General features: G+C 43.5%; 1 protein-coding gene across 4 annotated transcripts; it reads left to right on the forward strand.

The window, feature by feature from the left end:
• Nucleotides 1-27796, forward strand: CHFR (checkpoint with forkhead and ring finger domains). Of its 4 annotated transcripts, none has more exons than XM_063144156.1 (18): nt 1-97; nt 1003-1156; nt 3503-3602; nt 8520-8629; nt 9857-9916; nt 10106-10324; nt 10561-10776; nt 13673-13829; nt 14491-14645; nt 16234-16396; nt 17651-17793; nt 17901-18020; nt 19476-19559; nt 20567-20637; nt 20928-21015; nt 21590-21697; nt 22144-22216; nt 23334-27796. In XM_063144156.1, exons 2-18 carry the CDS (start codon nt 1015-1017, stop codon nt 23374-23376), a joined length of 2052 nt encoding a protein of 683 aa, XP_063000226.1. In that variant the 5' UTR covers nt 1-97; nt 1003-1014; the 3' UTR covers nt 23377-27796. The 4 variants fall into 4 exon arrangements, with proteins under 4 accessions (XP_063000226.1, XP_063000228.1, XP_063000229.1 ...); XM_063144158.1 differs by having other exon boundaries at nt 10106-10318; XM_063144157.1 differs by lacking the exon at nt 1-97 and adding an exon at nt 196-373.
• The last annotated feature ends 162 nt before the right edge of the window (nt 27797-27958 follow it).

The raw sequence follows: 27958 nt of genomic DNA on the forward strand, positions 1-27958 counted from the left end.
TGCCCCGGAAAGGCCTGTCAAGCTCCGCCCAGGGCCTGATCAGCTGAGGGCTGGCAATGTCTGTTGACAGGAGAAGCCTCGGCGGCGGCACTTGGATGTAAGAGGCTGTGGCGGCGGCGGGGGAGGGGAGCTCAGCCTCGGGGCTGGGTGGGAGGGGAGGAGGAAGGGGGGAGAGACTGAGGCCTGCTGCTCCTCCTCCTCCTCCTCGCCCTCAGGCCTAGATGGAGGCGAAGGAGGGGAGGGGCGCCTGGCCGTGAAGTGGGGCGCTGGGCAAGAGTTGTCCCAGCCTTGTGAAGCGTCCCCTCCCCACACTCCAGGCTTGGGCAGAGGCCTTCTGAGGAGCCTGGATGCCCAAAAGAAAGGGGAGGAGGAGGTATTTGGCACCAGCTTTTAAACCTTCTCTTTCTTTCCTCTTTCTTTCTCTCTTTCTTTCTTTCTTCACCCCCCCCCCAAAAAAAACCACCCCTTTCTCCTCTTCATCTCAGCCCAAAGGGATGTGATCTGAAAAGGAGAGCAGAGATTGTAGGAGGTGAAACACACACCAAAAAAAAGGAGGGGGAAGAGGGAGGAGGGGAAGAAGAATGTAGGGGAGTGGGGTGGGGGGTTTCCCTAAAACCCAAGGGTGAGGGACTGGGCCCCATGGGGCTTGCTTCTGAGGACACTTTTGCGTAAGGATGGCGCTGGGGAAAGCAGTGAGTTGGGGAAGAGGGTGAGAGTGAAAATTGCAGCTCAGCAAGGCCTTTTGTCTTTTTTTTTTAATGTTTAGCAGAGGGGAAGGTTTTGCCTGGGAGGAAAGTAGACACGCCTGTGTCTGCTGCGTTTTGTTTTAAGACTCTTGTTTTCCAAGGAAGGAAACAAAACCGAAGACCGTTCGCAATGTGCTGCTGTGGAGCGTAGTGGGGACTTAGTTGCCTAATAAACGTGGATGGAGTTGGGTGTAAAAATGCCACTTATGTGACTCTTTTTCCCCCCTCCCCCATTTCCTCCTCCAACTCCCTTCAGATGTAAATCCAGATGGAGCGCTCAGAAGCCGGAGGCCAAATACAGCACCAAAGGCAGCCACTGCCTTGGGGGAAGTTGGTCCGGTTGGGGGCTGAAGAAGCAGAGCCACACCTCTTGCTGTTGAAGAAAGAGTGGACTATTGGCAGGAAAAAAGGTATGGTTCCAGAAAGTGTTAAATATCAGATGTTCATCTGGGCTGTGAGATGGCAGAAGATCATCTAGAAGTCTTGTATTCAATCCCTTCTTCATAAAGTTTTCTTTCTTGATCGCTAGTAAGGTAAACCCAAATCTGTGAGAATTTGTGTGTGTGTGTGTGTGTGTTGGTATTTTAATAGGATAGGCGCTGAGATTGCCTTCTTAGTTATTGCTAAGAATCAACAATTGGCAAAGAATCTACTTTGCAATACTTCCTGTTTTAACTTCCTGTTTTGCATGCTAAACTATTGCGTGTTTCTCTTTGAAAAAGATACATTTAAAACACAATGTAGTCCTTTCTAAAAAAAACCCTTTATTATTCAAAGAATATCAGTGATATATTTCTGCAGTATATTTTTGTGAGTGCACTTAAAATCCATTTCCCCCCTCTTATTTACAGCTGAGATAATTGGCTGTTTTGTAATGCATCCCTGTTTCAAAGCATGATTTTTATTTAAGCAAATCACTGAAGTAGCGCTCAGGTACTGTTGCATTGAACTTTTTTGGGGAAGAATATTAAAATCATTATTTGAACTATCAAACATGTAGACATAGATACTAGTTCTGACCTAAAAGTTTCTGGGCAGAATTTTAAGTGCTGGTTATGATGTTAAATGCTTGGGACCTGACCACGTTTTCCAATACAAGCCTGCCAAATTCTTAGAATCTTCTGGAGAGGCCCTTCTTTTAAGGCTGCAGCCTCCAGAGGTGCTTTTGGTAGCAACCTAGGAGAGGGCCCTTTTAGTGGCTGTGGAACTCCCTCCTAAGGGAAGCCAGTTGTGCTCCCTCTCTGTTGTCCTTCCACCGGCAGCAAGGACTCCTTTATTCATAAAGGCCTGTGACCTGTAAGTGGGTCTATTAGGTTTGGTGCTGTTTTTTGTGGTTATTTTTTATTCTGCAACTTAGGTTTTCATTCTATTTGAATTTATCGTTTAAATCCATTTCAATTGTGTCCGTAAGCAGCCTTGAGTGCCATTTTTGGTAGAATGGCAGGGTGCAAATCAACTAATTAAATTACTATGCTCTTTTATTCTTGTGACCGAACATCTGGAATACATCCTGATCCTTAGATGGTTAACTTTCTGTGCAAAAGGTGACATCCTTCGGGATGGGTTTGATTTGGTTGCTTTATTAAAGGCACTTTTGTTTAACACTCTCTGCCTGGGCTAGCACATAATGCTAAACCATTGGTGTAGAACTTCAAACCTGGGGGGCCCATTTAGCCATCCTGAGGTCCCCAGGGTTCCCCAAATGGCCACACCTCTTTCCTCTGACCACCAATTATTTGATGATTTCTTCACTGTTGTGCAGTTTTTTCCCCATGCTAAAAAGTTGAAACGGTTCTCCTAAGGCTTAGTTCCTGGCAATAAAAGCTTGAAGCTAAAAATGTGTTGTCATTTTGGCCTTGTCCGTTTTGTCATTGCCCCGCCTACCACTGGAATGCAGCTCCCCAAAGCTTTTGTGAAATGGAATTCAGCCCTTGGGGTGAAAGCGGTGTGATAAACCACGGTGCAGTCAGATGTGCATGAGCAGGAAGGAACCAACGCAAGACCTGGGCTTGCCTTCTCTCCCATCCCCTCTCCTCCTATCACAAGGCTGAGATGAGGAGTTTGGTAACATTTACTTTCATTTCCCCTGAATCTTGGTTTATCACATCATCTGGTCCAGGGATCCTGGTTTGTCCCTAATTATGGTGAGTTTCAAAAGAAACCACTTTCAAACCAAGACTTCTAAAGTTAGCTTGTCCAAACCAACCATAGTTGGCCAATGCTACCAAAGTCCTCCTTCCAGGCTCGCAGGAAGAGGAGGTGGCGGCTCCTTCCTGCTCACGTTTGCGTACGTCTTGCCAATCTAGTTGCTGATCTACTTGCCAGTGTTTACAGCACAAGGCAATCTGCCATAAATAATTTCTGCAAGCATTGTTACAACCCTTTAAAGAAGTCCTAATAAAAAGCAAGAGGCTGAAACGCGTCAGGCTTTTCACATTCGCTTATAGCATCCTGAGACTTTTCTGTCTTTTTGTGTTCGTCTTGGGTGCTCACCTGCCTTGCACCCTTGCATCTTGCTGGGCCATGTAAGCTTCCCCAACCTGGTGCGCTTCAGATGTTTTGGACCACAACTCCCAGCATTCTTTACCATTGGCTCTGCTGGCTGGGCCTAATCAAGTTGAAGTCCAAAATATCTAGATGGCATGACATTAGGGAGGGCTGGTTGAGAGGGAATAGGCAAGCACAGCCTCTGCTAGCTTCCATTAGTGTGAAATCTTCAAGGATGAGCGTTGTGACATGAACATTTTGTCTCAAAGGTTGTGACCTGTCTTTTCCTGGCAACAAACTGGTGTCTGGAGATCACTGTAAAATAATAGTGGATGAAGAATCTGGTCAAGTATCACTGGAGGATACCAGGTGAGCTTTGCTTGAACCGTTCCCACCTTCCCTGTTTGGATCTATGGAGTAGAATTTTTTACTTAGCCTGCAAAAGTGATGTTGGTGGTCTTGTCATTCCTTATTTGACTTCAGCGCCATGGCTTCCTATTTTCTGCATCTGGTTTCTCTCTTGGGCCATATAAAAACAGATTTATTCTCTATGTTTCCGCTGTAGAACCTTGGAAATGATAGTTTTGTGTGGCTGCTGAGAACAGGGTTTAACAGTTCCTTAAAACTGAGATGCAAGCTCAAAACCTCCTCAGGTGGGGCATAAGGGACAGTTATATTGGCCCTTAGGTTGCTACAGGGCCTGAGGGTGGTGGTGGGGGGAATTCCACTCTCTCCATCATATACACACCTTTCATCAGTGTCAATTTTTTTTTCTAATATTGGGTTCCTACAAGAAGGCTTTGTGTATCCACTGCTCTCAAAGGGGTGAAAACACACACAAAAAGTTATATTTCTATGTGCCTAGGGAATCCCCTGGGTATGTGAAAAGCCTTACCTTGCATGTCCATGACAGCATTTTGTTGCCCTACTAATTGGCATAGAATTAAAGGTCTAAGATGAAGCAGCAGCTTGTGAAAGCAGGCTGCTCCATTCTGTTCCAGAATTAATTATAGCCAAAGTCAGGTTGCTTTTCTTAGTGATAAAAACTATTCTTTGATTGCTTTTTCAGTGGCTTTCTCTGTGTGACAGTGGAAATCCATTGTACACTTGTAACTTGCATATTGTTGTGACTGGTCATTTTTATCTGTGGTTGGAAACTTCTGCTCTGAATCTTGGCGTTCCATGAGTGCTGCAATTAGCTCTCAACAGTGTTTCCCTTTCATTATAATCGCGAACTAACCTATCTTGCTGACGGCAGCATGATAAAGATTTGGCAGAATGCATTAATAATACAACAAGTCAAAGTAGGGTGGCGAGAAGAGTGTGCTTGCAAACCGTTTGCCAGCCTTCGGAAAGAAATCTGTCCATGATGGGCTAGAGGGAATTAAGAGAATAAATAGGAGCAGCAACAAAAGGTCTTTCCTGGACAATGGATGATCGTCTTACCACTCTTAGGGTGCAATCCTATGCATGTTTAGATACGGGAAAATGGCCTATAACTCCTAGCATGCTCTAGCCAGCCATGTTAAACAATTTTGGCTCAGGCTTTCTCCATAGAGGTGCCAGGATTGCATGACCTAAGACTGCAATGGGAACAACCCAGAGTTATCTGTTAGAAAGGTTTTGTTAGCCTACCTGAAATGACTTTTTGGCCATGCTGGTTGTGGATAATGGGAGTTGTAATCCAACACATCTGGAGGGCATCTAGTCAGGGAAGGTTGATGTGTGTATCTGTTTGGAAATAAGTCCCAGGGTACTTTGTCCTGAGCCCCTGGGAAGAAAAATAGGATACAAGTTACAGATACCTTGCGAAATGGGTTGTACTCCTAAGTGAATGTACACAGGATTTAAATCTTTGCCGTTTAGCTGATAGCCCTCAATGTAGAAGATGACAAGTCCATACAAAACAGGTTTTGTTTCTCCCCCCATTCTCTAAAACAAATAAACCAACTGTTAGACCATATCTCCAGAACGTCCTGACTTTGGAGCAATGGCATCCTACCTTCAACCTCTCTGGATTTTTCTTCTCCGTAGTCCAGCAATATTTCCCATGCATTGCACAATAATTAGCTTTCCAGCGCTGCTGTTGAACTAAACCCTCATTAAAGCTACGATCCTGTGCATGTTTATTTAGGAATAAGTTACATTGAATGTGACAGTCTTTACCTCCTGAGTAAACTCATGCAGGATCAAGCTGTAATGGATTAAATAAAAATAAACAAGGTTCCAAAGTGTAGCTGGTTGATAGCTGAGATACCTCCTCTACATTTGTCCTAGGACCTGCTCCCCAGTTTATAGTTAAGAAGCAGTTATTAACCTGCATTTCTAGTGCCTTCAACAGTTTGTTAAATGCTTTTTGCAAAACACATAAACTGGGCTCAGACAACATGACAACCCACACTCAAGGTTGACTATGGGTTGAACTTTGGGTTGTTGTGTTGTGTGAACCCTGCTATACTAACAAGCCATGGTTTGTTAATCATAAAGAGAAACAGCTGCTTTGAATTACCCCCCACCCCTTAGTATTTTTTAAATTTATTTCTTGTTGTACTTCCACAAACATTGAAGTTTCCCTGAGTCTGCTGACGCCCCCATCTTGTGCATGGGTGGTGCTGTTTTGGTTATTCAACCAACGGCACTCACCTCTAAACATAGGAAATTAAAGGAATGATTCTCAAAACCACTGCCGGAGCATATATAGTTCAAGATGAGCGTGTTTTGCGAGTCTATTATTATATTGCACAAGTGCTAAAACCGGAATGGGGTGTGTAATTCAGTATCCTTGAAATGAATCCGTGGAAACCTCTCCTTGATGGCTTATCAAGGATAGCCTCTCCCGGAGCTTCTGCTAGGTTAATGGCCATTTTAATGCAAGTAAATGTTCATTCTGTTTCCTCTGTGCCTTCCTACATCCAATCCCAGCATTTTCGCTCAAGTCATACGGGTTTACACCAAAGCGCCCTCCTGCATGTGTAGGCAGGCTTCATCCACCAGATGGCAGCAGTGGCGTTTGGTGTTTTAAGGTCTCTTCAATGTCCAGCCTTGCATAGCAGTTGCAGGGTATGATGGAAGAAGAAGAAGAATTTCTTACCCGCCTCTCCATTTTGATCGAGTGGGGGGAACAACAGCAAATATAAAATACATAAAACTGAATTAAGAACATAATATACATTGTTAAAACATCCTAAAAACATTCTAAAACCATCCTAAAATTCCCCTGGATAGGCCTGCTGGAAGCTATCAGTCTTGATAGCTTTCTTGAATGCTAAAAGACTGTTAAGCTGACAAGTCTCCTCCAGCAGGCCATTCCGCAGTCTGGGAGCAGCAGAAGAAAAGGTCCTCTGGGTAATACCTGTCAGCCTAATTTTGGCTGATTGAAGTAGATTCTTCCCAGAGGTCCTGAGTGTGCGGGGCGGATTGTACGGGAGAAGGCGATCCCGCAGGTAGCCTGGACCCAAACCGTGTAGGGCTTTAAAGGTGATAACCAGCATTTTATACTTTGCCCGGATGTGCTTACAAATGTAGAGGGTGTTCTTTGGTGTCCTGTCCTCCCACCTTCACGTGGACCAGGGGTGGGCAACTTGTAGGCCAAAACATCTGGAGGGCCACCGCTCCCTTCACCATTGGCTGTGCTGGCTAGCAGTGATGAGAATCTCAGCATGCTGTAAACTTCACTGATGAAATTAAAGTCGTTCACAGCATCCTGAGATTTCTCGCTCTTTTTGTGTTCAACTTGGACGTTTACCCGCCTTGCAACTTTAGGACTGATGAGATCTGTGGAGCAAAAGATCTTTGCCCATCTCTGCTGGTCAAGAAGGATAAAAATCAATGATTTTTTTTAAAAAAACACGGATTTTTTTTTAATTTAAATCGGATTTTTTAAAAAATTGGATTTTTTTTTAATAGAATGCTTTTTGAGGAAAAATCTATCTAAAGATAGTTTCTATTTAAGATACATTATAGTCCAAAGGTTATTCATTATGAAATAAGGATTAGTTTTTAATTATGTAGCATGAAGCTGTTTAAATTTTTTGGTAAATGAATTCCATTAATCCATTCACAATGTCATGCTCTTCCAGAGGTTTCTGTAAGATTTTTCTCCTTCCAATAAAGTACAGCAGAAAAGTTGTCCAAATATGAATGATTAACCTATTAAACTGGAGATAGTTCACCTCGCAATAATTTCATAATTATCTATGATATGTTTCTAATAGCATAACCAAATCAGTTTTTTTTATATATAACTGTAAAACTAATCTGAAAAGTTGCTATTCTAAAAATGACACCTTCATCTGGTTGTAAATATTAAGATTATACCAGCAAGAATGAGTCTTTGGTAACTCTGAGTTGTGTAAAATATAGTGAGGAAGAGTGCACTTTTGGGGTGGGGGAGGAGTCACATGATTAAATCGAGTCTTTCTGAGTAGTGATTTAAATCAAATTGATTTAAATGATATCCACCCTGCTGCTGGTGGCCCTGAAAGTGTTTGTGTGCTTTGGAATCGACCTGATATGATGAACTCTGTTTTAAAATGAACAGTTTTAATATGCTGTTTTAATATTTTTACTGCTTTATTACTTGTGTTCACCACTCCAGAATCTATTTTAGATATGGAGCAGTATATAAATATTGTAAATAAATTAATAAATAAATTCTACTAGGAATTAACGGGGTAGTCATGTTAGTTTGTTAGAGCAAATCCAAAAATAAAGCGAGGTGGCCCCTCAAAATAGACTTGCAGGTATATAATCTTTGGGGAATTAGGACCTGCTTTGGCAGATATGTGAAATCCTTGTGGTGCACAACACACGTAACACAATAGGACAGCTTCCCCCAACTGGGTGCCCTCCAGATGTTTTGGACATCAACTCCCAGCGTTCCTGACCATTGCCCATACTGGCAGTGATAGGAATTGATGTTCAAAACATCTGGAGGGCACCAGGTTGAGGAAAACTGCAATAGGGTGATGATGGCAGAGTGAGCAGGAAAGGCCGGACTGGCCGGGCTAATGGCTTGTTCTGTGACGAGGCATCCCTCATCCACCGCACTTTGAAGGTCAGCTTTCTTTTCCACCTTAAAAGTAATGCCACTCCTCTACCCTTGCAGAGCTTAGCGTACGTTTTCAGCAACACTGCATGTTCCAGCTTCCAGTTAGTTGGTTCTGTTCCACCTTCCAGTTAAATGGATGCCTTCTGGCGTTTTAATTCCTTGTTTTTATAGGCCATTTACTCATCTCTGCTCCTCATCTTGTTTAACCATGAGGATGTCTTATTTCTCCTTTGCAGCACTAATGGAACAGTTATTAATAAACAGAAGGTGGTGAAGAAGCAAATTTGCCCTTTGCAGACTGGAGATGTGATCTATGTTGTTTACAGGAAAAATGAGCCAGAAAACAGTAAGGGAATGTTGCTTTTTTGAATGGCCTCGGGGTGGGGGAAGGGATGGGTTTCAGAGCCTTCCCCAACCTGGCATCCTCCAGGTGTGTTGGACTAACAGGCCCCATCATTTGCAGCCAGTGTGGCAGCCTGTGCTGACTGGTGATGGTGGAAGATATCGACCCACACACCCAGAGGGTGCTAGGTTATGGAAGGCTGGGTTAAAGAGTGTGTTCATTTTAAGAAGTGAATGGAAGAAAACTCATCCGTTCTCCAAATATAAATAAGATGGAACATGTTCTGTCTGCAGTCAGTTTTGTCTTGGGCCAAAGGTCCACCCTGGTATTTGATAGGAAAGGCAAAGTACAAGTCCTCATGGGCAAAATGTTGTGAGTTGTCTCGCTTTTATTATTCCCTTTTTTAAAAAATAACACCACCACCTGATCTCCAAGACATTGATGGTGCCCTTTCCTTTTTATATCCTCATCACGACCCTGTGAAGTACACAAAGCGGGGAGACCGTGACTGGCCCAAGGTCACCAAGTGGCTGAGTGAGGATGTGAACCCGGGTCTCCACTCCTTGTCCAATGCTCTAACCACTGCACCACACTGGCTTTTAGTAGCCTTCGTCATCCACAACGTAATAAGCATTGACTGACAGACTGCGGAATGGCCTGCCGGAGGAGATTTATCAACTTAACTCTCTCTCTGAATTTAAGATAGCTTTAAAGACTAGCCTTTTCCAGCAGGCCTACCCAGATGAATGCTAAACCAAGAATTTTTAAGATGTGTTGATTGTTATTTTGATGCATTGGTTTTATATGCTCTTTTAATTAATTTTATGTATCTGATTTATACAGTATTGTTGTACTAATACTGTATCTCGCCTTGATCCAATGGGAGAGGTGGGTAATTATTATTATTATTATTATTATTATTATTATTATTATTATTATATAAACAGAGCTCATAGCTGTAAGAATGATACTAATTGGGAGGAACAGAGAAGTTGGGATAGAGTTCTGCCTCCTTCCTATTATTATCAGTATTAATATATATATATATATAGCACCAACAATGTACTTGGTGCTGTACAGTAATGTAATGACATTGGAAATGGAAGGGATCTTCTGGAAATGGAAAGGGGTGTCAGAAAGGAGTTTGCACCTCTCCTGGCAACTGTCTGTAGGGATACCCCATCTTTCCCCCTGGGAACCATTGGCTCAAACCATCTCCTCTTCTTTCAGATGTTGCGTATCTTTATGAATCCTTAAACCCAAAACAGGACCCAGCTAATGAACCAGTAGGTAAGTAAAGCGATTAGTTCAAGACCAGCGTGGGCTTGGGATGGGAGGAAAATGAGCCGCTCGGATTAGCTGCATCCCTTTTAAGACCGCCGGGCTGTGCGGAATCCCGTTAGCGTTGATTTCTCTAAGCCTCCAAGCTGTGAGGCAAACGCCACGGAGACATCCTTCTCACTCACTTCCCCATTGCAGAAGCCAATGTTGAAAGCATGTGCCATGTGACCAAAGATACCTCAAGTACCGGACAAAGCGATGATGGGACCTCAATGGCGTCGCCGCCGTCAGCTTGTCAGACGAGCTACGACGAACCGCAGCCATCCACTTCTACATCAAACCTCTTTAACACTGCTCCTACCTCTCTCGCTGAGTCCGTTTCCACTGGGCAGGATAATCCCTCAACATCCGGTAAAGGTGTAGTCCACTCGGCCGGACATCTAACAGTCATTTGACTGTGTCCGTGCAGCTGAAACCGAACCTTTCCAACAAGGGGGTTGATGAACAGGGCTAGTCCTTGGGAGAAGGGGCAAGGTGGAGGGGAAGCCACTTTTCGGAAGCCTTCCATGCCCCAAGCAATATGTCCACTCTAATTTCAGCCAATACCACCTCTCTCTTTGACTAAAAGACCGGTTTCCTTTCCATTTTTGCAGGGTCACAAGCTTACACCGTCACTCCTGCACCTGCTTTGCCTACCTTAGCGTCACGTGGTCCGGAAGTGTCACTTGAACACAAGCAGCCAAATGTAAATACTGAAACTTCTGACGTTTCTTCAGGGGACAAAGAGAAAATGGCGTCCGCTACGCCTGAGCTTAAAAGCAGGGATGAAGAGGAAGCCTTGGAGCCTGCTAGGAAGAAAATAAAGGGAGGTTAGTAAGTGGCAATTGTATTTTTTATTTAAGAGAACTGCAGTCAAAATGCAGCTGGTTCTTCTTGCCTCTTAGAACTTCATCCTAGCAACAGCGCGTAACTCTGTCGCTCAAAACTGCCATTTTCCCATCCAGGTCGTTCTAGGCCCTGTAACAGTTTCTTACCCCTTTCCCCTCTGCTACTTCTTTCAGCTATCCTTCTCACAGACCCCATATCTGCCCCCCTCTCCCAATTCAGTATGAGGCTTTTCTCCCCACTAAGCAACCTTCTACTTCCATCATAGCTGCTGTATTGATTTCTTGCAGTCCATGGCTGACCTTTCCTTTAACTAATTTTGTGAACATTGTGACATCACAACTGCTCGCTCAATGGCAATGAGGTTACTTCAGGTAGATGGCAGCAAGTTTTAGCCTAACATAAAATAATCTGCACTTTCGGAGTCTCGTTTAATTGTTGCAATCTTAGAATGAATTGGACTGGAGAGGAACCTTCTGTTTGGCCAAAAGGAAGAAGGTGTTCTAAATCTGCTCAAGACTTTCCAGTGAACCAGTCCGTTCCAGTTGAGACGTCTAGACATGTGTTGGGCTCTGATCTTCCTGCACAGCATGCAAAATACGGCCTGTCACACAGAATGTGGCACTCTGCAGAATCAAAGCTTTATTAGGGAAGCTCGGAGGATGGCAACAAGGGAGAGGGACTTCTCAGTGGTTGCCCCCCGACTGTGGAATGATCTTCCCGATGAGGCTCGCCTGGCGCCAACGTTGTTATCTTTTCGGCCCCAGGTCAAGACTTTTCTCTTCTCCCAGGCATTTTAACAGCATTTAACAACGTTAAGTTTGTTTTTAATGGACCCCAGAATTGTTGTTTTTAAATGGATACTGTTGTTTTTATACTGTTTTTATGTTTTTTTTTTAATTTTTGTATACTTTTAATGTTTACTATTTTTAATTGTTGTAAACCGCCCAGAGAGCTTCGGCTGTGGGGCGGTATATAAATGTAATAAAATAAATAAATAAATAAATAAATAGTAGCATTTTCTGGTCTTCAACTTGGAAAGAAAGGGTTTACATCAAGAAGGCAATAGAGACGTAGTTGGCAAAAGAATTGATGACATTATCTTGCCCCACCTGCTGTTAGCATACAGCTGTCTCGCTCCTCGCAAGTTGCTGTCCAGCCTCCAGTGCACCAATCATTTTTCCTTGTAAGGTACCGGAGGTCGTCAGCTGCGCCCCTTCCTAGAGTTGGAAGACCTGGTTGCACGCACTGGTAACTTCGAGGTTCGACTTCTGCAATGCGCTCTACATAGGGCTACCTCTGTGCCTAGTCCGGAAACTTCAGTTAGTCCAAAATATGGCAGCCAGGCTGGTCACCGGTACACCTAGGGGTGACCACATTGCACCAGTTTTAAAATCTCTTCATTGGCTGCCGATTAGTTTCCGGGTGAAGTACAAAGTGTTGGTTATCACCTTTAAAGCCCTACATGGTTTGGGTCCAGGCAAACTGCGGGATGGCCTTCTCCCGTACAATCCGCCCTGCACACTCAGGTCCTCTGGGAAGAATCTACTTCAGCTAGCAAAAAACTAGATTAACAACTGTTACCCAGAGGACCTTCTCGCCTGCTGGAGGAGATTCGTCAACTTGACAGTCTTTTAGAATTTAAAAAAGCAATAAAGACTGATCTATTCTGGCAGACCTATCCAGGGAAATTTTAAGATGTTTTTAGGATGTTTTAAAGATGTTTTAATCATGTATGGTTTGTTTTTAATCAGTTTTTAATGTGTATTTTATATCATATTTTTATACTGTTTGTTTTATACTTTGAATAGTTTTAGTTTTTGTGAACCGCGCAGGGAGCTTTGGTTATTGGGCGGTATAAATATGCAATAAATAAAAATAAAATAAAATAAGGACTACCAGCCAGCATGTAGACAGACATAATTCTTGGCTTGGTTTTTAGTTGCTTCTCAGTGCTGCCCTGCAAGTGGCCTAGGTGTATTACAGCTCCAGCCCAGTAGGATCAGTTGACTTTGAGGAACCAGTATTTATTTATTTATCTATTTATTACATTTTTATACTACCTAATAGCCGAAGTTCTCTGGGCAGTTCACAAAAATTAAAACCATAATGAAACAAGCAACAGGTTAAAAACACAAATACAAAATACAGTATCAAAAGCACAACCAGGATAAAACCGCACAGCAAAATTGATATAAGATTAAAATGCAGAGTTAGAACAGTAAAATTAAAATTTAAGTTAAAATTAGGTGTTAAAATACTAAGAGAATATAAAGGTCTTCAGCTGGCGACGAAAAGAGTACAGTGTAGGCGCCAGGCGGACCTCTCTGGGGAGCTCATTCCACAGCCAGGGTGCCACAGCAGAGAAAGCCCTCCTCCTAGTAGCCACCTGCCTCACTTCCTTTGGCAGGGGCTCACAGAGAAGGGCCCCTGTGGATGATCTTAAGGTCCGGGCAGGTACATATGGGAGGAGGCATTCCTTCAAAGACCCTGGCCCCAAATCGTTTAGGGCTTTGAATGTCAATACCAGCACTTTGAATCGGGCCCCGACCTGGACTGGCAGCCAATGAAGTTGTAAAAGGACTGGCGTAATGTGATCTCGCCGGTTCCGTCTGTGTAACGGCTGCCTTGGGCCAGATTCTTCAGTTTAAACTTCTCATTGAAGGTTGAATGCTTGGAAGCCCTGCCTGGGCCTGTTGGACTAAGACAGGGAAGAGCGCTTTACGACATCGCTCTTACAAAGCAGAGAGAGAAGCATCATGCCAATAGTCAATATCTTGATTGTTGAGCATCAGGGGGGTGTGTGTTTCTATTGTGCCCTTATGTACAGGGCTTCCCCCCCCCTCTTTTTTTCTCTTAATGATTGTGACTCCTTTGCAGATGGTGATGCCGGCTCGTACCTTCAGGTGATTATTCCTAATGAATGTGCAATTAAAACGGGCCCCGAAGACGCAAAGTCAGCCAATGTGAAGCCAGACAAAATGGAAGAAACGCTCACCTGTATCATCTGCCAGGAACTGCTGCACGACTGTGTCAGGTACGGGTGATGGGGCGGTGTCCCTGGGCCGAACTGGATGTGACGGCAGCCGGCTGCAGGCTGAACTGTTCCATGTCTGAACCAATTCACCACTGAATAGAGTGTTGTGTTGGGGAGGGAGGGGCAGGATTTAAGGCTCTCGGAGCGGCTTACAATTTATCAATAAAGAAGACAGTCCCTACCCTCAGTCTTACATTCTAAAAGAGACATGACACACAAGGAAAAGGGGATGGGGAGGGAAGAGGGAGAAGAGGGGGCTGCTGACCTTTTCCTTTGCCCACACTCCTTCCCCCACAGCTAGTTTTCTCCCAGTTTTGTCAACATTTCAGTGCAGCCAATGGCTTTTAACACTTCAGATCCTGCATGCCAAAGTCAGGAGGATCAGGAGCAAGTCCTCTGCTTACAAACTCCCTCCCCTTCCATCCTACCTTCAGGTGTTCAGCATACTAAATAACTTTCTAGTTTGATCAAACCACAGTTTGCTGTGCCAAACTGGCAAACTATGGATTGAGCAAATCCTCCAAAGCAGGATTTCAAAACCCAAGGCTTGTTCTCGACCCTTGGAACTATGTTTTTGGGGGATCACATCCCATTATAGATCAATTTGTCCTACTCTGTGTCTCCATTTCAAGGTTCTTCCCCCCCTCCCCTTCCTTTCTAGCTTGCAGCCCTGTATGCACACTTTCTGCGCCGCTTGTTACTCAGGGTGGATGGAACGCTCCTCTCTCTGTCCGACTTGTCGTTGTCCGGTGGAACGTATCTGTAAAAATCATATTTTGAACAACTTGGTGGAAGCTTATCTCATCCAGCATCCAGGCAAGTGTGCAGATATTTAAAGTCATCATCACCTTCTGTTATTTAGCTTTATATACGTGCGTGATGCTTTACAGAAAATGATAGGACAGGTTTCTACCCCAAGGTCTTACAATCCAAAAATGCGCACAAGGGAGATGACAGAGGCAACAGAAGGAATAAATTGGAATGAATGTGTGATTATTTCAGCTACGCATACTTAGACTCAGGCGTAGGGCAGGGAAGCAGAACACCATACCTGCAGTCACTCATCCAGCTGCAAGCCGAAGCCTTGGAAAGGATGGGTGACTCCATGTGAATGTTGTCTGCTGTGGATAATTCACAGGGGGCTGCTGACCTTTTCCCTTGTCCACACTCCTTCCCCCTCCTCCAGCCAAAAATCTGCCCCCCTCATCCCACCCCTTTTCCTTGCCCGCTAACCATTCGGTTCGGCCTTTTCCCCATTCAAAAGGTTGAAATGCCTCTCCGGAGGCTCAGTGGCTGGCAATAAGAGCTTTTAAGTTTCAATATGCTGGAATGTCTGGCATTCTAGCCCCGCCCCTTTTGCCCTGCGCACTACTGGAATGCGGCCCCCGAGAGCTTCTTTGAAATGAAATTTGGCCCTCGGGCTGTAAAAGGTTCTGCACCCCTGACGTATACTGTGGCGTTACACCCCACAAGTCTATTCCAAATGTATGTCTGCGATTTGTAAGTCTGTGGTTTTTAGAATGTTGGCCTGAGTGGGCGGAGTTAGAATTTCTTGGGAGGGGGGAGGAGTGATATATATAAGGGAATGACGGAGGGGATTGGGAGTTCTTGTTCTTTTCAGGAAACCTTTTCAGGGAGACTTGTTAAGTACTCTTAGAGTCTGTAGTGCTCTCTGTATTTATGGTACTTAAGTTCTGGGAAATTAGAGAGTCAGTGTAGTGAGTGGTGTCTTTAGGGTGTGGTGTGCACGTAGTGGAAGTATATTAATACTGATAATAAAGAAAGTTCAAGAGTGATTGTGTGAGAAAAAGGAAAGCGCGAATGTGAATGAGTGACCGGATTGTATGAAAGGTTTCAAAAAGGTTTTTAAATGTTGTTATTTGAAACAAAGCTTATGAACTTTTAAAAATAAATTTTGATTGTTTTGTTTTTAAACTACCACAAAAGTCTCACGTGTCTGTTTGGCATTTATCATCTTAAGTTTACACATTTAGCACCCACTCTGACAATCATTCACCTCAGCAGATATAACTCACAGCGCATTATTATATAAAAATCCTTCTCCATTTTAAACCCCTTTCTCCACATAGTTTGGAGGAAGGTGGGCTTTATCCCCTGCCTCAGGCGTATCAAGTGGTGGTGCTTGGCTTGAGCAGGGAGTAGCCTCGTCCGGGTCTGGTGTTCAGAGCCTGTGTCGCCCCATAATAAGTGGTGGCAGACAGGAGGTCTGGTGTTCAGAGCCTGTGTCGTGGCATATACCTCTCCCACCCATGTACCCCTGTTACAATGCAACTCCCAAAGCATCTAACGATATCATCTAGAAAGCTCGTTTGAGCATGGTGACATTTAGAATGGCAACCTGTGCAGCCTCATCAAAATATTAGTCCATGTCTTCTGTTTCTAGATAAGTGCCGTAATGAAGAGGATGTGCGAAGCATGGATGCCCGGAACAAAATCACTCAAGACATGCTTCAGCCAAAGGTGCGAAGGTCCTTTTCAGATGAAGAAGGAAGTTCCGAAGATCTGCTAGAACTGTCGGATGTAGATAGTGAATCCTCCGATATTAGGTGAATGTGGTAACAGCAACGCGATTATTCTTGTGACTTCCAGCTTCATTTCTTCCCTTCTGTAGAAATAGCGCATTTGTGTAAACTTCTTTGCTTATCGAAAGTGAAATCAAAATATTGCCAATAATTGCAAGGAAGGGGACATTTCTTGCATCATGAATTACTGTGTGCTCCAGTAGAAGAGATCCAAAGAGCTTTGCTTTTTCATAATTCCTACCTTGAGATGCATATTACTTAAAATATTTCTATCTCTATTTCTGCCTGATGACATGCTTCCTAAGCGGATGCCAATTAATTAATTAGAAGAGAAACTTATCTAGTTGCAGTAAACGCACAATAAATGTAATGAGGCAGTGGTGAATGCTGAAATAAATATTGTAATGCTATTTCCCCAGTCCATAAATGCTGCTGTTGAAGCAGCATTTTCAATTGTTGCTCTTTAATGGCTCTACAAAAGCCATAGTGGGGAATTGCTTCAAAATGTAATACTTAACAGTGAGAGCCAGGATGGGGCCATGGCTCAGAGGTAGAGCGTCTGCTTTGCTTGCAGAAGGTCTCAGGTTCGATCCCCATCATCTCCAGGTAGGGCTGGAAAAACTTCTGCCTGAAACCTTGGAGAGCTGCTGCCAGTCAGGGTCAGCAATACTGGGCTAGATGGACCAATGGTCTGACTCAGTTCAAGGCAGCTTCCTTTGTTCCTATGCGCTGCATGCAGAAGGTCTCCAGAAAGACGGCTGCAGAAACACCTGCTGCAAACTTGGGGAGCCCCTGCCAGTCAGGGTCAGCAATACTGGGCTAGATGGACCAATGGTCTGACTCAGTTTAAGGCAGCTTCCTTTGTTCCTATGCGCTGCATGCAGAAGGTCTCCAGATAGACGGCTGCAGAAACACCTGCTGCAAACTTGGGGAGCCCCTGCCAGTCAGGGTCAGCAATACTGGGCTAGATGGACCAGTGGTCTGACTCAGTATAACACATGTTGCAGTTAGGAAGTTAGGGTTATGTCCAGCCCACCTTAAACCAAACTGCTGTTTAGCTGCCCTATCGTTTGGGTGTGTTGGCCTTCATTCTGTGTTTGTGGGCTTCCCAGAAACGTTTTGCTGGCCGTGGGGTGGAAATGGAAGGCAGACCCTTTTGTCCAACCCAAAGGGTGCTCTCGTGCTATCTCACGAGACAACAGACCAATTTCATATTGACCTTCGCTTCGGCTTTTACACGCGAGTCCCAGTGACCCAAACTGTGTCCCATCTTTTCAGTCAGCCATACATTGTGTGCCGACAGTGTCCGGGATATCGTCTGCAACCTGTTCAGCCCCTTGCTTCTCCGGTTCTGGAAGGAGAAACCGAAGCGGTGCAAGCTTTGGGGGACGCACCATCTACCTCTGCCAACTTTCCGACAGGTCGGTGTGAAGGATTGCTTTTGGCCCTGTCCTTGAGATCCCCCGATGCTCGCTGTCTCTCTCCTAGGATGCTCATCCTTCCTATGACCCTCTGTTTGTTTTCCTAGCTGTCCAGGAGTATGTGTGCCCTTCTCAAGGAAGCCATGTGATATGCACTTGCTGCTTCCAGCCCATGCCGGACCGGAGAGCGGAGCGTGAACAGAATCCACATATTGCCCCCCAGCAATGTGAGCGATCCATCCTTTCGGTTCATGCTTTTGGAGTGTTCCCCCACCCACCCCAATAGTTCCAAAGTTGGGTCTTGCAGTGCTGCTGCTGTGTGTAGAAGGTTTTTTAGCACGGGCGGTCAGAGTTAAGCCGGCAAAAGGCTGGGGATATTTGTGTGTGTGTTCTTCTCTGGTTTTTCATTTCTAATATGCCTGTTTAAATTGCACCTGCCTGAGCCACTGCAAGAGGCCAAGCTGTAATATATTTAAATTGATACCACCACCCACTTCTTTCTCCTCCATGGTGTGGCGCATGAATCCCTTTGGGATTCAGATGGTGGGTGGCTGTTCCTTGTGAATAAATTGTGCTTGAGGGTAGGTGGGGGAGTATGTAGTTTAAGGAACTGCAGAGAGAAGAGAGTTTTTCCCTTTTTTTGCAAGTGGCCCATATTCCTTGGCAGGTGGGGGAAGGAACGCAACGTAGACTTCTGTTCCTGCTCTGGGTGGGTGCGGAGCACTGCAGTGCAACTGAAGGTAGCTGTGCTTCCCTCCGTTTTCTGGTCTCCTGCCTCTCCTGCGATGGCCAGTAATGACAAGAGGAGAACATGAGCAGTTCCTTCTTGGCTGACCAGGACATGAAGTCATTTTGGCGTGGCACCATCTCTCCGCTTGCTCCCAACTTCCTGTAACGAGCGGTTTCCATCATCTGGGTGTGTGAGAGGGAAGAAGATCCGGGACTCCATACTGGGGTGGGCAGGCTTTGGAGTTGGGGTATGTACTTCGTTTTTGTACTAAAACTCCGAACAACCAGGAGTTGGTTCCAGGTGCACTATAGTGGGGCGTTTAACTACTGCACCCCAAGAGCCATTCACCCTATAGATGTACATCTGGATTCTGAAACACAAGAGTGACCAGTAGTGCTGCACAAAGACCCAGTCAAATCAAAATTGAAAGCTTAAAAAAAATATCCATGGCTTTCATTATGCCAGTTGTTTATTTCTAATCTCTGTAGTCCTCACCTGTGAAGTGTATTATCCCTTGTGAAACTCCAGCAAATCACTTAGATATACCAGTAGATCCTGATTTACCTTCTTCTTGCTGTAGGTGTACACAATGGATATTGCAGGGTAATGTGTCTATTGATGACTGATAGACTGGGTTCGCACAGCACGCTAACCCACACTCAGTGGTTGAACCGTGGCTTGTTTGTTGAATCTTAGGTTGCTTGTTGATCCATGGGATAGCATGTTTGAACCCAGGACATTTTACGCAGGTTGGCTTGTTGACCATGCATGTTTATTTTTCTTGAACATGCCACACCTTGAGAAGCCATGGGTAGTTTTGGGGTTGTTCAGGGTGGTTAACAAGCCAACCTGCAGAAAATGTCCTAACATGCTAACCCACGGTTCAACAAACAACCTACACTCAGCCACTGAGTATGCTGAGTATGCCACATCTCTCTCTCTCTGTTCACAGGTACCATCTGCCTCCAACCCTTCTGCCATTTGTACTGGGGCTGCACTCGGGTGGCTTGTTGTGGCTGCTTGGCACCATTCAGTGGTACGGTGGAAGGATAATTGTCTAAAGAGTCTTCTGCTGTTGGTGGAATTGTTTTTCAAAAACCCTTGAGAAGAACTTGGAAGCAATGAATATTAGAAGCTAAAAGGAGTTGGCTCCCAACTTTAACATTAATGCAAGCACATAACATCTCATTCTAGTTAAGCTTATTTGGTACATACTTTGAGAAATGTCATGGTGTTTAAAGTGTTTTCACACTACCTAAATTGCCCTTGGAATACTAAGAACGTAAGAGCCATGCTGGATCAGGCCAAAGGTCCATTTAGTCCAGCAATTCTGTTCACACAGGAAACCCACAAGCAGGACATGAGTGCATCAGCACCCTCCCACCCATGTTCCCCAGCAACTTGTGTACATAGGCATACTTCCTCTGATACTGGAGGTAGCATATAACCACCAGGACTAGTAGCCATGGATAGCCGTCTCCTCCTCCAGGAATTTCCCCAACCCCCTTCAAAGCCGTCCAGATTGGTGGCCATGACTAGTCTAAAACAGGTTTCCATTTCAGTGGGTCTACTCTAAGTAGGACTTTAGTGGGATTCTACCCATTGTTCCCATTCAGTTCTGTAGCTGTTCATGCAATCCAAACTCTGTCTGACTATGCTGGAGCAGAGGTGGGGCTGGAGATAGATCTCCAGTTGTTTTGAGCTTCAACTCTTAGAAGCTCCTTCTAGCATTGGCAATGGTCAGGCATCCTGGAAGTTGATGTCCAAATCATTTGGCGATCTACTTTCTATCTACCCACCCCTGTGATAGGACCCAGGATACCCCCTGCGGATTTCAGGGTCCTCCTCCTTCCCCTCTTCTGTAGGAGAAAATTAACTTGCATAGGTGTCCAATCCTTCATATGGAAAGTAGTTATTCCTTATTTCAATGAAAACAACTTTCAGTTTTGTGAACTTGAGAGCCGTTGTAGTTGCAAGAGAAGATCAAAGGCCTCTTGGCCATTTCAGAGATAATTCCCCCTCCTCTCTTTCATTTCTTAACAGAAATAAACCTTGGTGACAAGTGTTTAGATGGCGTTTTGAACGGCAATAACTATGAATCGGATATTCTAAAGGTATGTTTCGTTTTAAGGTACATCATTTGAGAAACTATTAGGGCTGACATTGAATGTAGATTAGATTGCGGGGAGGGTGTGTACAGGGAGGATAGGTAAGGCATCTATATATCTTTTGATGAAGCAGAATAAATTATAATGTGTGAACCGCCCAGAGAGCTCCGGCTATTGGGCGGTATAGAAATGTAATAAATAAATAAATAAATAATTGTTTTCCTTTTGTGGATGGTCGTGGCATCAGCCTGTCTTTGCTTTGTGCTCTGCTGACTATACTCTTCTCCGTTTTTCAGGATTACCTGGCATCCAGGGGTTTGACATGGAAAAGCGTGTTAAACGAAAGTCTCCTAGCTCTTCAAAGAGGAGTTTTTATTTTACCAGGTAAACCCTGTTTCTTCTACCTGACTTAATTTCTAAAAGCATTATTTCTGATTTGTAATCCTCTTAGTCCGTAGACTTAAACGCAAGATTCGCCCTTAACCCAACCTATAAGATGGCATGCACTTCTATTTGTTTTTTATATCCATCTTTGTCCTTGTTTAAGCAGCCAACTCTAGGCTGCATTCTTCTGCCGACTTCCCTTGCATTAAGCCTCATAGAATTTAATGAGACTTATTTCTGAGTTGACCTGTGTAGGTCTGGGTTGTCCAAGAGTAGATACTTTTTGCAGGTATAGGGTGTCAGGCAAAGGTGAGAAGCTGCACCTGCTAAATTTCCCTCTTCTTCCAAACTATTAGCAGTGAAGGATTGCTGTCCTTTCTTATGGTTCAATCAAGTCTCTCTGTTTTCTTCTACTTTCTTCCTCACTTCTTCTCTTACAAAATCTTTTCAAGAGCTAGAAGAAGGGGGGCTTAGCTCAAGAGCACAGCACTGGCTTCATACTCGGAGGCAGTGTTGCCTTGTTGAGATATTTCATGAACTGACCTTCCCACACTTGGTTTTTCTTCTCCATCAGATTACCGGATTACTGGAGAAACGGTGCTGTGTTACTGTTGTGGCCTCCGCAGCTTCCGAGAGCTTGCATATCAGTACAGGCAGAATATTCCTGTGGCTGAATTGCCAGGTATAAAACAACAAGAACCACATCTTTAAGCAGTAGACCAGATCCTTAGTAGGTTATAATTTCAAAGTTGTTCAGTTTGGTGTTGCCTGGTTTTCTTTCTGTACAGCACCTTACTCTGCCATAGCAATGCATTTTGATTTGTTTACACAAATTGCTGATGGTTATTGGGTTTTTTTTAGCTCTGCATTAAAAAAAACCCATTAAAATAGTTGTATTGTACCTTCAGTCCATAAATCAATTAAGATTATGCCTCTATGATAGCATAATTTAAAATACACACATTTCACTTGGTCCTCCAGCTGATAATCTGTTTCAGTTACACGGCCATCGGTGTCAAATAATTGCCCGCTCCTTACTTTGGAATGGCGAATGCAAGCGTCAGCTATACTGATTGAAACTTTTATTTAATCTCAGTGATGCATCAGATGTGTGTTTGTTTGTTACAGTGGCTGTCACGTCACGTCCCGATTGCTATTGGGGACGCAACTGCCGGACTCAGGTCAAAGCACACCATGCTATGTGAGTTGTACCCCACACGCCTTAGAACTTCTCTTTAGGAACTTAAAACTTTCTGCATTTCAGGCTCAGGGTAATGGTCCCCCAAGGAAGAAGTAGATAAAATTCTTCACAGCCAAAGAGAGATACTTGAGCATTTTTTTCCCCACAATGCTAACAATACTCCAGTACTAGAGTAATGTGGTCTTTACATCTTGCTCAAACAATAATCTGATAGCTACATTCTGGATCAGTTGATGTTTCTGAGCACACCTCAAAGGCAGCCCCGCATAGGTTTTACATATAGGGCCTGGTTCACATGTAACACTAATCAATGATATGGGTTGTTGAATTCTGAGTTGTTGTGATGTATGAACACAGCTGCTTTCACACAAACCATGGTTTATTGACCACAAACAACCCAGAAAGAGGATGAAGGTTTGTTGTTGATTTGTGAACTCTGGATTGCTCAAACCATGGGTTGGTTGGTGTTATGTACAAACTGAGAACCATGGGTTGCTTGTGAGTTGTTTAGCCAGGCTACAGAGGTGTTGAGCAAGAACAGCCAAAAAACCCAGCCACTCTATATCCAGTACTACAACACCACAACGGCATTTGGATTATGGGGAGTGGGCAGAGGAGTAGGAGGGAAACAACCCAGAGATTGAGAAAACCAAACCATGGTTTGTTTGATCATCTGCCAGACAAACCCTAGAATGGCAACAAACCATGGGTTAAAGAAGCCATGGGTTAACATTATATGTGAACCAAGCCATTATGTTCAAAGCTGTAAATAGTTTTGAATATAGTACATAATAGCTGATTCCACATTTTAAGCTTTGACTTTTCACAAGGATTGATTTATGCAAGCGCTGCTTTATAATGTGGGGAGCAGACTTAATAGTGGCATTTCACTCTGAGCATATTAAGAATATGAATCCTCCCAGAAACATGTCATGGAGCTATAAATGGAGTCATTATTGTACTAGCTGTTTGATTTCAGTCTGGGGGGAGAAATGGTACTTTGAGGTTTGTTTTTAAACTGTGCTATTAAGTTATACCAGTCTTTGAATCCTTCCATATTACTTCCTATGCAAAACATAATTTTTTGTGCTTCCTTTTTTCTTTGTTGATGTTCCAGGAAGTTCAATCACATTTGCGAACAAACACGATTCAAAAACTGATGAAGGCGCTTTGGGCATTCAACTGGTCTGAATACTTGCAGCCTGTAAGAAGGAAGGGGGAAATTAAACCTGAAATGCTGCCTCCACAGTAATCGTTTCATTGTTCCCTCATAGCGGGGAACTGGTAACTCTTTACATCAGGTACCCTGATGTGATATTTTTAATCTGTAAAGTTTTGCAGTTTATGAGCAGGGCAGAATTCCTGTTCTCCGTTGTTGAATTCTCCTTTAAAAAGAACAAGCAATTCGTTCATGTTTAAATTTCCCATATTCATCATGTTTTTGACTTACAGCATCGTCAGCGGATGGAAAGGTACTAATAGCATTGGGTAAAATAGGGGGGATTGACACTGTGTGGTAGAAACTGGGCGATTCTCTATTTTAAAATAAATTGAGAGCTATTGTTTGTGGAATAAACTGTGAAACGCCCCTACCAGTGAGAGGTGGCAGGATGCAAAAAAAATTGCTAGGCAAGATATATAGACAGGCGACACTATTCATCTACTCCACCTAATTGGTGCAGAACCCTTTGGGCTGTCTCTCTAGATCTTCCTAAGAGGATTGGTTGCACAGCCCTAATCCCCGCCTGTCAACATGCCTGCCGAAAGGTAATTGCTGGGTTGGGCCTGGACTCTTCAGTTGTTCCTGACACTTTGAGGTGCCCTGTCATTTCCTGCAACACTGCACAGTCCTGACAGAATGATACGATGCCCAATTAGTGCAATCAAGATGCACTCCTTATATCGGCGGTGGAATAAATTGGGGCAATCTTTTTTTATTATTATTAGTCAGAGCTTTTGGTTTCCCTAGAATCCCTGTGGCCCTGCTCCCTTCTTTTTCATGTGTTTGCTCTGGGACTCAGGACACAGACAAGAGCTAAGTCTTCTTCTGATACCTAGTGTACTTGGAGCAGTTTCCATGCTATTGTTTTGAGAGCCATGCTCCACCGTCACCCTGGACCACCTTTTACGAAGGAAATGTGTTAATGCAATCCATATTTTTAAAAGCCATTAAGGGAAAAGGTCTGGTCATAATTTAGAGGCACCCCACGTTTTTATTAACAATTGTTTTCTCCCATTGTTACACTGGAAATCCCTTTTCTTCCTTCCTTTTTGCTTCACCAAACAATGAAGCAGTCTCAAGGTTGTTGCGATCAAAGCCAAGCACTTTTAGGTGCCATCGCTATCAATAGGACTTAAATGTTCTTGACTTTGTTTCTGCCCATAATCTTACATTAATGAGTTTCCTGTCATTAAACAAAGGAGCGGGGTGAGTTTTCTTTCTTTTTCTTTTTTTGTCTCTTAGCATGTTGGCTAACTATGACAGAATCACCTTTTTTTTATCAAGTTTTTGTAAGCAGTCTTTCAACTTTAGAATTCGACAACAAAAATAGCACAAATAATTTGCTATATGAGAAATTGTCTTTGAAATTATCTGTGCACCGAATACATTTCTGCTTTGTTAGTCGATGTGCAGATTGTAAAACAAGCCTTGACAGGATGGGGTGTAGAACAAATTGCCTTTCCTCCTCCCCCCCTGGAATTAATTTTGTTGCTAAATTAGCAATATCACTGTTCAGCAATACACTAAATACATTTTTACAACATAGACTACTTTAAAAAAAACCATGCTGGTAGGTTTAATACCTTGCCAACGTCGCTGTCTTCCTTTGTAGTAATAATGGGCACAGTGCAGCCTATTTAGCAGCTGCTTAAATCTCTCCTATTTAAAACCAGTGGAATTTAATAGTGCTGGGTGTGATCCAGGCTAAGTTATTAATTCAAACTGCATTACGTTTTTAGAAACGGGGATGACTCCGGAGAATGCTTCCATACCCCAAGATAGTAATGTGGGAACTGACCCAAAGAGGAAACCAACAGGCTAAACTAGGATATAATGCCAATTCTGGTGTATTTTAAGGATGGGGTTGAAGAACTGGTCACTTTAACCTTACAAGCTTCATTCTTCCATTCCTGGCTTTAAAAATGCAGAGCTTCCAAAGCGCGATGGTGTTGACTATGTCCAAATCAATAGGTTCTGGGGAGCCCGATAGAAATTGATTTACTTTAAAAAAAACACACACAGCATAAGTAGCAATACTACACTCACTGTATTTGTCAACAATTGGAGTGCACTTAAACCTTGATGCAATCGACAGCTGACTGCTCTAGACTGCATCTGAAACATGGGTAAACTGGATTAAATCTCGCCTCACAATCTAAGAGTTGATTCATGCTTTCTGTTTGTTAGTGGTGTGGGAGCCTTTTCCCTGTATCTGTTTCCCACATCGCTCCTGTAACGTTGAAATGGAAGAAGCAGATGAGAAGAACCATACACACACCATCTTGATCCACCTCAATTTGGTCTCTGATACGTGGATGGTCCTTCCCAGGTAAATCCACGCCTCCTAAATATTTCCCTTATTCAAATCTGGGAAGCAGCCACAGGGAACTGACTTCCATGATGTCACTATTGGTAAGCGTGAATCAGACTCTTGAGTCCCTGTCTGATATCCGGCTGTGCTCTTTATAATACACGGTGAGGTCACGTCCTAAAAGAATAGTAAACATGTGTTGCAGAGGCTGGAAAGACCAAAGGGTAATAATGCACTATGTGAGAACTGTTACCTTTTGGAGAAACCAGGATTACTCCTGGATTTCCCGCTATAAGGGGTGGGTGGGAAACAAAGACGTGTCAGGCATCCTCAGGAGAGTACAATGTTTTAGCTGATTACAGCTGTCGTAGCCCAGACTAAGGCTATCTCTAGACATTAAACTTAAATAACTACGGTTGGTGGGTTGGATCACAAAACTAGCAACTGTATTCAAACAGGACTTGGAAACAGCTTGCTCCCATGTGACCAGAATGGTGTTTGAATAGTTTTTGTCTCTACTCATACGTTTGTTTACTACAGTCCTGGCTTAAACAGGCTCCCCTACCTAACAGTGCTAACTTCATCATCTAAACCTTACATAGGGAAATAGTTAATAGGCAAATATGCAATATTATGAAGTCATCTAACAACACGCAGCTATACATTGGTGTCCCGTATCATTTCACTGGATGGAGTGGAAGTCAATCTTGACCATCTTGGCTTGGAAGTAAGGGGAATATTTTTATATATATGCAGCTGGCATACTGCTGTTCCTGGCTTCCAGTTGATGACTTCCATGTCTGAATGTTTTCCCTAAATCAAACAGTCACAAGTCTAGACGTAGGGTTTAGCCAAGTCTTCCAGAAATGCTAAGTAGTATTCAGCTGTGCAACCCTCTCCCTGCAGCCCAAAGTGGTACGGTCCAGGAAAGTCTTTACCACTTTATTCTCCTGGTCATGTCAACTGACCTGAAAGGAGAGGGTTTTCTATCGTGCTCAGGCCACTTAGCACTTTGTTGCCACAGAAGGGGCTTATAGCACAGGGTTCATTCTAACAGCAAAAGATACAACTTCTCAAGTAGCAAGTTCAGGATTAATATGCCAGTTACTTACATTTAGGGAGGTGAGCATGTGTTATTAGTGACGAACAGGGTGTGTGCGTTAAACTTCCAACTGTAAAGGTTTGGGGTCTGGCTTTAAAATGCCTGTTATGCTCTACAAAATAAATATTATGGAATGGCCTCTTTTCTAGTTATATTTTTGCACAAAAGAAAGCTGTTATGGAATAATCCTTGAACTTTGCAAAACAGAAAATGTACATTCGATTTTGTTCTAACACTGCTAACTGCATTGTTTTAAAAAAAATTCTTAAAAGCTTTGGAAAACAGCTTAAATGCACGCAGTTCTTGTATCCTCTCAGGCAGACCATTCATTCCCAGCTGCTTGGTTAGTTTTCAGCTCAGGCAGTGCATGTAAGCATTTTTATTTTGCATATATAGAAAAAAAGAGCCCTTTGCACTTTGCGACAGGGGGCCTCCTTTGCATTCCGTGTTCCTGCAAACTGGACAGGCTTCTAGCAGAGGCTTCCTGCTTTATTGGTGGACAGGTTGAAATTTTATGGGCAGATCAATAGAAAAGGTTGTGTTTTACATTTCGCTTGTAATGGTTCGTACTGGATACACATTTGCTTGCTCTGTACACATCAGTACCATCTGGTGAACAAAAGGAAATAAACAATCCTCTCTACTGCACATCAAAAACTACCTGAACATCAGAGGGCTGTGAATCTCCTTTGACGCTGCCCTCCTCCTTTATAAAAAGACTAAATCTACTTTTCTATGCATTAGGAGATCGAAGTAGTGCAATGGAATAAAAAGGTGTTCTTTTTCTTGTGCATTTGTTGTACCTTTTTTAAAAAAGTGAAAAATATTAATTTTACCAATGTTGGTGGGGCTGAATCAACCTTTAAACTTTTAATGTGCTCTTTAAGTGATGAAGAGCTCCATTCTTCATGGGTATTACATACTCTTATATGTTTTAGTCCTCTTTTTTTTTTTTTTTAATAAAAAAGGTATGGTTTGGCCAGGTGATATTTAGTTAATGTGATAACTTCATAAACTTGATGTTTAAAAAACCTGTATATTGCTTGGCATATTTTAACCTGTCTAAAGTTCAGGCTTCCCTCCCACTCCCCCACCCCAAAAGAGAGA

Source organism: Elgaria multicarinata, chromosome 18 (assembly GCF_023053635.1).
Source record: "Elgaria multicarinata webbii isolate HBS135686 ecotype San Diego chromosome 18, rElgMul1.1.pri, whole genome shotgun sequence".
NCBI lineage: Eukaryota > Metazoa > Chordata > Lepidosauria > Squamata > Anguidae > Elgaria > Elgaria multicarinata.